General features: G+C 49.0%; 4 protein-coding genes across 4 annotated transcripts; 2 read left to right on the plus strand and 2 right to left on the minus strand.

Moving 5' to 3' along the window:
* Window positions 1-5199: 5199 nt before the first annotated feature.
* Window positions 5200-6477, minus strand: BKA67DRAFT_583344 (uncharacterized protein). The gene has a single exon (XM_046104064.1). The coding sequence runs from the start codon at window positions 6217-6219 to the stop codon at window positions 5227-5229; it is 993 nt and encodes a 330-aa protein (XP_045952652.1). The 5' UTR covers window positions 6220-6477; the 3' UTR covers window positions 5200-5226.
* Window positions 6478-6561: 84 nt separating this feature from the next.
* Window positions 6562-7984, plus strand: BKA67DRAFT_668928 (uncharacterized protein). Its single transcript, XM_046108644.1, has 3 exons — window positions 6562-7008; window positions 7071-7137; window positions 7198-7984. Exons 1-3 carry the CDS (start codon window positions 6719-6721, stop codon window positions 7918-7920), a joined length of 1080 nt encoding a protein of 359 aa, XP_045952653.1. The 5' UTR covers window positions 6562-6718; the 3' UTR covers window positions 7921-7984.
* Window positions 7985-8326: 342 nt separating this feature from the next.
* BKA67DRAFT_639432 (amidohydrolase-like protein) lies at window positions 8327-10031 on the plus strand. The gene is made up of 2 exons (XM_046105735.1): window positions 8327-8937; window positions 8991-10031. Exons 1-2 carry the CDS (start codon window positions 8613-8615, stop codon window positions 9947-9949), a joined length of 1284 nt encoding a protein of 427 aa, XP_045952654.1. The 5' UTR covers window positions 8327-8612; the 3' UTR covers window positions 9950-10031.
* On the minus strand, window positions 9995-11457 carry BKA67DRAFT_663999 (uncharacterized protein; the record flags this gene model as incomplete). Its single annotated transcript, XM_046108296.1, has 4 exons — window positions 9995-10085; window positions 10148-10484; window positions 10539-10594; window positions 10649-11457. 4 exons carry the CDS (start codon window positions 11455-11457, stop codon window positions 9995-9997), a joined length of 1293 nt encoding a protein of 430 aa, XP_045952655.1.
* Window positions 11458-11860: the final 403 nt, after the last annotated feature.

Raw genomic sequence — 11860 nt, forward strand, 5'->3', positions numbered from 1 at the left:
AGCCGCGGACAAACTTAAAATTGTAGTACTACGATGCAAGAGATTATAACTGTTAGCTAATTGGCTCGGTCATATTTGCCAATAAGCCACGATTGTTTGTGGAAAGCAATTTGCAAAGCAGTCTTAACGCAACAAGAATATCTTCCTATCTCGCCGTCTTTACAGTCTTACTCACCAACCAACGCGTGAAGCGGTACGTGCCAATTAGTGGGATGTCAAGTAGTTTACGCTATGGCATGGCTCTGTTTATGATAACATGGGCTATCGGATAATTGGGTTTGAAATAGACTTCGATGTGGAAGATAAAACAACTATTATTCTCGGGCAATGTAGCCCTACGTGTTAGACGGAAGATACATGTTATATTAGTAGCCAGTGCGTTTTGTTTTCTTTTCTTCTGTATATTATAGATGAAGAGCTTATCTAGAGACTTGGTAAAACAATATAATAGCTTCTCATACACATGCAGATGTAACCATGAAATGACGTTCTATTAACTTTACGCTAGTTTGCCATTTCTACAATTCACAAACCGGCAAAGATGTATTTTTAGTCTAATGGAATTTTCTTTCATTTTAAGAAAACCCAGGAGTGCCTCATGCTGAAAATCGTAGGAGGCTTTGTTTGCCATGAACGACGCTATGCGCATAATTGTCCGCACTGGATCATTTATTAGTAAGAAGAAGGTAAACACGGTGTCATCTTGCTTATGACTAGCAATGAATCTCAAATTTTAGTTTGATCCTATAAGCAACCGTCAAACTTTCAATCAGTACATACTCATGTTTGACTGCTTGAAGCATTACACGAATTAGATTTATAAAGTAAAGCTAGCGCCGTCTTAGATAAGTTTTTAAATCCTCTAAGAATCCTTCTCAATTGACGTTAACGTTAGCCTGTTGAGTTATTCCGCGATGTATACTTGTGTAGTCAGCAGAGACTCTCATTCCGTGATTACTCATGCTCCACAATATTTGGGCTTGGGGAAGAAATACTTGAATATAGTCAATCATTATGGTGTGAGATCCATAACAGATCTAGCAATCTTGCTCTATTTCGACTTGATCATATATACGAGACCTAGATTTAGGAAGATTGTTAGATTCTTGCCTATTTAGAGATGACCGTAGCGTAAAATCTCTTCACAAATTAGGCTCACAAGTCCTGCTAAATTTTATTCCTACTCCATGTGATCGATATCATCGATAAGCCATGATCATCGGCGGGCAAGCACGTTGGGCCTGTAAGCAGGATTACCATTCAGCTAACGGATTTTAAGGTTTTGATTATTAAGTCGAAATCATAAATCTTTGTCGCACCCATTAGACCAAGATATGTAGGTAGACTTTCATCCCAAATTGCAAGTTGACACTCATCTTTGCCGTATCTAGCTCGTTGTGTTATGTCTGCAGCAAATCAGGTCTTGTAGAGGCAGCCAAAGTAGCCGATTTCGTGATGTACGGTACCGACGTTCAAAAGTACTACGGTGGGTCTGAACTAAAATTAACCTGAAGGCTACGGTCGGTGGACCTATGCCTGCTACGGGCATTTGCTGGTCTTTCTGACTATTGTAGAACTCGGGCGGCTGCGTCTTAGAGACACACTTCTCAGCCGAAGCTAGGAGCTTCTGCATCTCCGTAGTGTTTGGCCCCAGTGCTCATTGCCGTGACTTTATCTGTTATGTTGTTCTGCATAGAAATAATAGCATGAGTGAGCATAGACTCCCGCACGTTCTTGGCTGCAAGCAACGAGATTGCTGGCCGCAGGCCAGGACCAAGCGACCAACTTTGCTTCCGGGTGACTGTGTCGAATGTATGCAGACCATCTCGATTTCGTTCAATGCATTGGGTTATACTAGTAGTTGTTGGTCTTGGGAACAAGGGTATCTCAACTGTACGTATATCCTGCGAACTAGATATCGCAGGAATTCCATGGGGCCTTTAACGTCTTTACGGATGTACGCGCGCGTGGAATCTCGGAGTCCGCCGCCAGGGCCTAGAAATGCGATAATGTTGCCAGATCCCGACGCCTCATAAGACACGAACGACTTCATGTTGGTAAGATAGAGCGCGAATTAGAGTCCAGCTGAGCATAGGCCAAGCCCTACGACATCAATAGGCTCTACACTTCCAATAGTTTCCAGCCCGGATGCCTAGACTGGTGATGGCCCATCTTAGAGACCAGTGCACCCTGACCCTCCTTCGTAGACCCGAATTTAATTGAGGAGATCCAGCTGCAGCGTATCACATGGAGGTAAACGTCGAGATCGATAGCAGCAAGTCCTTGTGCATTCGGAAGGATCTTCTGACGAATTTCGGTCAGTTGATGGATGAGTTGCTGTTGCATGTCGTATGTTCGTGCCTGTGCGAATGAATGGCAGGGCCTTGTGTGGAACATCAGGATCAGTGTGTTCTGTGTGAACAAGCGAGTTAGCATTCTCTACCAGCTTTCGAACGACAAATCGAATCATTCGCTAAATTTAGCTAGGGTCTAGCTCGGAAGTTACGTCGGTTTTTCCCGCGTTCCAGCATTAACAACACAGAGATCTGCCTTCTGCAGAGCTCTGCCGTACGGTATGAAACGTAAGCGAAATGCATAGAGCGTAGTGAAGGACAAGAATCCTGGAAAGCTCACTGTTCAAGAAAAAAAGTCGTGGACACTGATATATCATCCTCCTGGTGGTGATGACGCGGCTAAGATGCTAGTACTTCCTCCTTTTCCTTATTTCTTTTATTTTCTCAATTTGACCACTGTTAGCTCCGGTTAGACTACTGGTTGACTGAAATCCATCCAGAACTCAAAAAGCTTTAGCCCGATACCAAACTCCCGCAGCCTCGGTGGATGAGTCAGGCTGTGGCCGTCGCTCGGCATGGCGAGTCTGACAATGGTCTTGACCCGGCCGATGACCTTGCCAGTCTTGTCTGTCTTCTCTGGCAGGTGGGTGGTTCGGATTCGGACTCGCTTCAGGAATGACACCAGTCGGGTCTTGCCGTCTTGCCGCTGGGTATCGAACTCAGCCATCAGCTGGTCCAGCGGGACCCAGCCTCGACCACCTTACCCAGTCACCTAAGTTGCAGAGTTGCCACTAGCGCTAAAAATGCGCTGACGGTAGCGAAGCGCTGACACCTCTACCATTGTGTATGCATTCCAATTATGGTGCAGCAATTCAATGGAGAGCGTATGAGGTGGTATGTCACTGTCTGAGAGGTTGATCTCGCACATCAAGGTGCTGCCTAGCACCTACTCGAGCCGAGAACAGAGATTAAATCCGATCTGTACAAGGATGGAAATTTAACGCCACCTAATGTAAGATGGCGCCGCTGTTTCCGCCCAGATAGCAGAAGATATACATAGGCTATAGGAAGCTGCTTTAGGAGTATTAAGCTGGGGACTCCTCCTGCTGGCTAATTTAAAGTTCGCAAGGCAATTTTGTGTTACTTATAACCTATACCGTGAATTTAGGGGACCGGTCCTCCTTTAATTGGCCATGTGTTCTATTCATAACGTGTGAGGAGTAATGTGTATCATGCTCAAATAGTGCCTAACAACTACAACCATTCATTATTTTCCATTGAATGCACTAATCTATGGCACTCTAGCAATTGACACTACTATTAATCACTCACTATAGTGCTTGCGGAAAGCCATAGAGTATTCGTCGGTACTTATGAATCTCCATGTGCCAGTTGTACCCGGTGCGTAGAATTGAATAGAGATATTGCACAATTTAGATGCCACAAAAACCGGTGGTCGTGAATATGTTTCATTGTTTGCCTATGTACCTCGGCTATCAATTTCATAGGAAGAACAGTCAACGGCACGCCGTAGCGACTCCCCCAATGAAATTGCAGTATTACCTGGAATCACGACGATTCAGAGTGACCGAATTTCGTGGATCACTCGCCAAGACCGAGATTCGATCACGGGACCGCACCAGCTAGCGCTATTGCTCTAGCTCTAAGCCATATAGCTGCCACCTGTGGTTCCTTTGTCCTTCTGCCGTGAATTAAAAGGGGCAATATTTGTAAAATTGAGCTTAGCCAGAAGTGGTCTATCCTAGGCATATTGAACTCACCCAAGGCCATACCACACCATATTTGTCAAGTCTACTTGTAGCCTGTTTACCCCAAGCAAGCATGGAGCATTGACGCTTATATTATAGCGATATGGTAAGTTGGCACAAGCTAGAAACAGGATCTCTTGGTCCTCAGCTCATGGATCCAATAAACCACGGTACAAAGCACGTAACAAGTTCCTCAATGCATTCCTCAATGCCCAAACAATCCGATGTCTATCGGCCTCTAACTGCTGTTACTGTCAGGCAACGAACTCAAAGGAGGAAGACCTCAAAATCTCAGACGACGCCATGGCTTTACCAGAAGTGCCGGTGATCAAACAGTGGGATGTCGCAATTGATGAAGACATTATACCGTCCGAAAATATTTGCCAGGCCTACTAGGTTAAGTGGTTATAGGTTACAGATTTACGTGTCACAAGCTGCGAGCCAAAACATTCTTCTCGCTAGGTGGGCATGTCCTTGAAGTGCTGGATTAGTACCCAGGTGAGTTGATGACTGGAAATTTTCGATGTTGTACGTTTTTGCGTTTTCGTATGATCCCGTCTATCTTAGTACTCGCCCTCTAGCATACTTACAATAGAAATCATGAATTTGTAGAGCAACAATCGAAACAGCTTAGACTTGGAGCTAACATGTTGTGTATTGTCGTAAGGGACAGCTGGTTGGCGAAGTGGATGGCTTTTTGACTACTGTGAACATGAACATAGAGTTGTCACGTAGCGCATCTACAAGTGAGGTATGCTGAAAAAACCCATTGTCGATTCGCAAGGTTCTAACCTTAGTCTATACTAGCTTACTTTGGTGGCCGCCATATGCCAAGCCTATTCCAACTATGTTGAGGCCCATGGACACTTTCGAAGGTAACACAATGTTTTAAAGGAACGCAGGCAAGCGGGTAGCATCGTACGTAAGACATGTAAATTTCGTGGCTACAGGAAGAAGCCTAGTCACCGAGATGAGTCTTGTTGGAAATATTCATAATCTGCGTAGATCTTTAAACTATCCACCAATGGAAGCAGTGCTAACAGATATCTAGCCGAGCTGTCCCGCAGGGAAGTCTCCAAACTAAAGGCCTGCTAGAAAGCAAGATGGCACAATATGTCAACTGTTATTATCAGATTGTCTCAAATTATTTTCATAGTTCGTCTCTACGTGTCATAAAATACCAAACATCTAACTTCAATACTCTGCCGGTGTTCCATACTGCAGTAAGCGGGGTCTTCGAATGCCGAGTGCAGCGCCCGGCGGGCGACCGATTTATCCGAATCGAAGCATTTAATTAGAAGTACCTCATCTGTCTTGAGCCCGTGTTTGTAATACCAGTGATGTGTAGGATTGTGCCTCACTACCCAGGACTCTCCACGAAAGCCATCTTCAATCATCTCCGCCCCAACCAGATCCGCGTCTGGGACCGAGTTCGCGTTTGCCACGGCAACAGGATCCTTGTATATCGTCTTGATGGGGCGCCAGACATTGATGATTTGATATCGCTTTTTGATGAGCTCGTCAGCTTCTTCTGGCAGCTCCCATCTCAGCCGCTTCTCAGCTCCATCGTATGACTGATCGACGTGGGTTTTGGTGACGGGCCCACGGTTCGCCAGGTTCTTCAGCCCCAGGTGATGCCAGTGCGTCGGTCCCCTTCTCACCTTGTGATTGAAGACATGGATGCGACTGGCTCCCGTCACATCTTGCAAAGCTTGAGCACACTCTGGATAGTACTCGGCTCTGATCCTTTGCTCGTCCACGAAGTCTTTCTCCTTGCTCTCGTGGCGGATGTACTGAAAACCGTGACTGTCAAGAGTGTAGCGATCTTCATCGCCACTCACATCCGAGACCACAAAGCGGTGAGGGCGATGAGGTCGCTCATTTGTGATGTGTCCCTTACCTATATAGATGGGTGTTGGGCGAGAGCCATCGCCTGGGTCGTCCCAATAGTTCAGTTCCGTTGCCACGTCGTGTTTTTCCTGGTGTTCGTTCACTGCAGTCGACTCATCAAGTGCATTGTTCGCCATATCAGAAACCATCGTCGCCATTGTAGATGTAGGCGAAACGTCAGATAGACGTTGAGCTGTGCTGCAGCTTGCCGGGCTGGAGCTGTCGAAAAGAGGCATTGCTAATGTGACAGTGCAGTACAAAAGCATCGATAGTGTAGGCGTGGTCGCCTCCAAATTTGAAGTTTGAACATCTGCCGGTCCCAAGAGTTGGGGGACTGCGGACTTCCAGATGGCCGGCTAGGCATTGTAATGCATTTCGAGTACCCCCTCATCTTTGGCCCAATCGTCACTTTCAGAATTACAGATAGCCGGCAATTCAGTGATTGGGCATGTCTTAAGAAGGCAATGATAGCGCAGTAGGAGTAGTATTGTTCGACTATCATAGAGATCACGGGGTCTTGTGAGTTTAGCCAGATTGAAAAGAGTACACGGAGCCAGTCCACCATGACGTTCTTAAGATAATTTGGATATATGCACATTGTGTGGGGAAGAAGGATGTCTATGCGCTTCCCGAGCACAACTTCGTTTCTATCTATAAAAGAACTCGAACTATAGGTTAAGAGCCATTCTGTTTGAAGTGTGTTAATCCGAATCACTTGATCCTCTCTCATTGTACACTGTAAGCTTTTGTCATAAACCGACCACCATGGCTATCTCAAACACAGTCCCACGAACGGTTCAATGGAATGGCAAGAATGTCCCGGTCTACCCAATGGAGACTATTAGCTTCGAGCGACTGCTCTCCCAGGAGCCTGCTGAGCTCGAAAAGGCAGTGCGCTGCTGCGAAACTGAAGGTTTCTTCTACCTAGACCTGTCGGGAATTGATGGCCGACGCTACTTGGAGGATCAGGAGAAGACTCTGAATTTGATGCACCGCTTCTTTGGATCACCACTCGAAGCTAAGAACCAGTTCGGACTTCTGGCTCCTCACTTGGGGTAAGTTGAACAATAGCCACCATTCATTGGGAAGCGGGAATGCTGATAGAGGATGCTAAAAGCTACGAGCCCGTCGGTTCACGAACAGGTGTCTTTGCGGACACAAAGGATGGATACGAGATGATCAAAGTATGACAGTAGTCATTATGGCAAAGATCTAATAAGCGTTGGGCTAACTTCAGTACGAAGGTATCCCGAGACGAGATCCAGCGAGCCAACCCGCATCTTCCAGATGTGATGAAGAACAGCCCGGACATTCGAATCCTTGAGAACGCCATCGCAGGATGCAACATCGTCACCAAAACGATCCTGTCAGCGCTGTCCACCGGACTGGGCCTCAGCGGTGCCGGGCGGTTCGAAAACTCCCACCGCAACGATCGCCCCTCAAGCACGACCCTGGCCATGATGCACTATATCCCATCGGACCCAGCGGTTGCGCAGAAGATCGGACACCAGAAGCACACGGATATCAGCTCCCTGACGCTGCTGTACAGCCAGCAGTGGGGCCTGCAAATCCGGCCGCCGGGGGCGCGCGAGTTCGGCTTCGTCGAGCCCAGGGACGGCTGCGCCGTCGTCAACGTGGGCGACTCGCTCCGGTTCGCCAGCGGGCACAAGATGCAGTCATGCATCCACCGCGTTGTGCCATTCGACCCGACTGAGCACCGCTATTCCATCGCCTACTTCCTCCGCGCCGAGGACGACACCATGTTCACCGACAGCGAGGGTAGGTACATCACCGCTGGGCAGTGGCACGACGAGAAGTTCTTCGCATTCACCAACCCGCCAGAGCTGCAGGCCCAGGCTCCGCCCTCCATGTTGTTGGGTGGGATGACGGAGGCGGATGACGAGGAAGAAGAAGAGATCATCGTGCAGGCGCCCGCCGGTCAGAAGGACATTGCCGTCGGGGCATAAATGGCACATCATTGCTTGTATGCATATTTTTAGAGGATCGAACGGATGGCAACACCTCCCTAGATACAAATCAAAGCCATTACCCGAAGATCATTGTTCATCCGCTCCATATCCGTGCTGTATCTGTCAATTATTTTGATTTCGTTCTAGTCTAAGACTTATTAAGTAAACTCGCATGATAAACATGATGTGTGCCAATCCCCATTAGTTTTAGCAGAAGAAATCGAGTTTTTCGGGATATTGAGAGGGCAAATGTTGCATATGGAACATGTAATATTGGGTATACAAGAGTTGGAGCTCAATCTTCCCAAAACACAGACACCAAGAAGGCGCTATAGTGAATTGTGTACCGACATGCCAATTTCGAACCAATCATAACTACCGGCACTTGTCGAGCTCCGATGAAGCCGATTAGGATCGGTCCCAGGCGGGTAAAGGGATCGGGTTGCGACCTTCCCCTCCAGAACCATAGACTGAAATATTGGCACTTCACATGGTCTGGATTGCCCAGTTCCTTGATGGCGTATTACCTGCAGCAAAAACGTCACGATTATACTGCAAGGCGATGTTCGGACTTTTTGGAGAATCAGCTACAAGTCGTTGAAAGGTAGTAGCCCGAAGAATTCACCATTCGCAGCCAATCCTGATATACGAGGCGATCAAGTCTGCGACGTACCGCAACCAGAAACGCCATGGAGGTGGCTGAAGAGGACTTTGTTCTTATCTACCATAGCGATGCGACAGACAACCCTGGTGGAGCCGATGCCGCATATGTTAAGGAGATTGATGAATTCGTCGAAAAGATCTCCGGGGAACTATGGGCCGTGAACAAATACATACATGACAACCCGGAGCTTGGCGACGAGGAGCATAAGGCCCACGCACTTTTGACCAATTTCATGAAGTCTAGGGGTGGGTGGAAGGTCACGCCCTCAGCCTACGGGATTGCGACGGCATGGGTCGCGGTCTTCGACACTGGCAAGAAAGGTCCTGTAGTGTCGTTCAATGTCGAGATGGGTATGTTTCCCCTGATCAATGCCTAGAACGCCTACCTGATAAATATGACACAGATGCTCTGCCCCGGATTGGCCATGCATGTGGCCATAACCTCATCGCCACAAGCTCATTGGCCGGGGGCCTGGCCACCGCCGAGATCATGCAAAGTCATAGTATAAAGGGCAAAGTGGTCATATTCGGCACTCCAGCAGAAGAAGGGGGCGGCGGCAAGATCCGCCTGCTCGAAGCGGGGGCCTACCACGAGCACGGCGTCGACGTCTCTCTGATCTCGCACCCGGGCATCTCGCGCGACAGCGCGCTGGTCCACACGGCGGCCTACACGCAGTTCGAGGTCGAGTATTTCGGGCGCGCAGCGCATGCGGCCAACCGTCCCTGGCAGGGGATAAATGCGCTCGACGCTCTCGTCGTGGCATACAACGCGCTGTCTGTGCTTCGCCAGCAGACCATGCCCGGCGACGTTATCCAGGGCCACATCACGGACGGCGGGCGGGCACCGAACATTATACACGCGCACGCGGCAGGCACTTTTGTGGCGCGGGCGGGCTCGGCGACCCGGCTCCGGGAGCTTCGGCGGAAGGTCGACGCCTGCTTCCGTGCGGGCGCCGAGGCGACGGGTGCGAGGCTGCAGGTCGCCCAGGTGCAGGAGTATGCCGACCATGTTCCCAACCAAGTGCTCGGCACGTGTTTCGCGAGGTATTGGAACTCCTTGTGTCCGCCAGGCGGGGTTCCTATGGGCCACGAAGTCGTCTCCGTAAACGCGAGCACGGATCAGGGCAATATCAGTCATGTGATGCCGAGTATGAGCGTGAGTTTTGCCATTCCGCCTGGGCGGGAGGGCGGTGGACCACATAGCCCGGACTTTGCTGCATCAGCTGGCACACGGGAAGCCTTTTGGAGATGTCTGAGGACGGGTAAGGCGCTCGCTGGGACGGCCTTAGATGTTCTCACAACGGAGGGTCTGCTAAGTGAAGTAAAAAGACAATGGGAAAGAGACATGGATTCTTCACATTGAGAATTTGACAGGGAGGCACATGCTGGGTGTATAACTTTGAGCAGCTTAGTACGAATGTTTTAAATATGCCCTTTCGGCCTCTTCGTACGCGTCGTATGACCATATCCATTCCTGCGCCTTTGTGTGTGCCCTTTTGCTACAGTCTCGGTCAGCTCCTGGCTCACAGTTTTGGAGGGAGTGTTAAACTAGATTACTTACTACATGTTGCCGTATTCTTGACTTGATGCTATTTCGGTGGTGGCGGCTGCGTAGGGCTCTGCGTTCTCGAATTGCGAGCAGGTCGCAAGCCTACCAGTCTCCTGGCGTATACTCTTGGCCCTAGACATTCTCAAGCGTTCGTATAGCGAAAGTGCTTTAGGAAGCTGACTTGGATTCTCCACATGAGCTAGTAAACTACCGAGCGTTCCTGCATCCTCTAGACCTAGGCTGAGGCCCTGCCCTAAAAAGGGACGCATGGAATGACCGGAGTCACCTGCGAGTACGCACGTTGCTTGTGGGGATACCAGCGTAGTTAATTCAGGAACTGTGTTCGCCCCTACTATCAATAAATAGAACTTGCAGGAGTGATTGATCAGTTCAAATCATTTACCTTGAACCAAACACCATTTGTTCACTTTCTGCACGGATTTTAGCATGGCTGTCAAGCTTGGCAGTCTGCGTTAGTATTTGTGAATACAGCGACCTATGATGCGAGCTCACGTAGGATCCCAACCTTCAGCACGCTTTCTCATCTCTTCAGCGATCGCAGCCATGTTTCCGGTTTCCTTGCTTGAAGCATGAGGTAGCAGCAATAACAAGCTGTATTGCGTGCCCTTTCTCATGGAATATCCCACAACATGAGCACCTGGTGCAATCCAAGTCCGGATCTGGGGCAACTGCATCGAATTCCGTACAGTTTCATCCTGTATCTGTCCTCTAGAAATGGTTATGCGATACGCCAAGTCACCGGTTGGCTCCGGCCTGATCACCCTTCCAAGGACTTTGGACCTAAGTGTTGACCATGTTCCATCAGCGACTACAACAAGGTCACCACGATGCGTTTGTCCATTTGTGAGACGGATCTCGGGCTTGGAAGTTTCGAGATCTGTAATGCGGGCCGAATAATGTACTCGGACCCCGAGTTCGGTCGCCCTTTGGAGCAGACCAGCTTGGAAGTCGACACGGTGAAAAGTCCACAGCGGAGATCCGTCCCGCTGTGAAAACTCACCCTCGTGGTTTCGCTTCTGGAGGATTAGTTTCCCGCGGATGTCATAAATTTGTAGGAGCTTATGCGACGAAGCCACTGGTTTCAGGATCTCTTCGAGACCCCATCTCAAGAGAAGCCGCGTTCCATTGGGTGAGCACTGAAAACCAGAACCAAATGGATGTGGCTGATCCGAAGACTCAAAAATCGTCGCGTTATGCCCTGCAAGTGTTACTGAGATGGCCGTGGCTAAGCCCGCCGGACCAGCACCGACTATGAGAACGTTGAGCGGAATAGGCGTGGGTACTGGTGGCAAGTCCAACATGTTTATTGTGGAAGTTATCGAATGTTAAGGTGGGAAACAGGACTCCAAAGCGCATTATCCGGTGGGAAGAAGTCACCCAATGGTGCTGGTGGACTTTTGGCAAGCAAGATACAAATTTCAGCAGGAAGTACATGGGCGTAATTGAATTCAATATAGCCGGCTACTAGCCTGCAGCTATTTGGCGAACCTCAGCACACTATGCTGTCCAGCAATCGATGCTGGTTCGGCGGAGAAAGTGCACTTGTCCATTGACGTCTCGGAGCATGTCTTTGCGGACAAGTCTGACCTAGTCAACGTGCACCTGCTGATATACTGGCCTTCTATCTTACCATGTCAATTAAGTAGGCCTAGATAGAGCTGTCAACTCTCTAGTCAGCGGTACTAGGTGCTGACGTGAAAGTGG

Source organism: Truncatella angustata (assembly GCF_020726525.1).
Source record: "Truncatella angustata strain MPI-SDFR-AT-0073 chromosome Unknown BKA67scaffold_10, whole genome shotgun sequence".
In the NCBI taxonomy this organism is placed as follows: domain Eukaryota; kingdom Fungi; phylum Ascomycota; class Sordariomycetes; order Amphisphaeriales; family Sporocadaceae; genus Truncatella; species Truncatella angustata.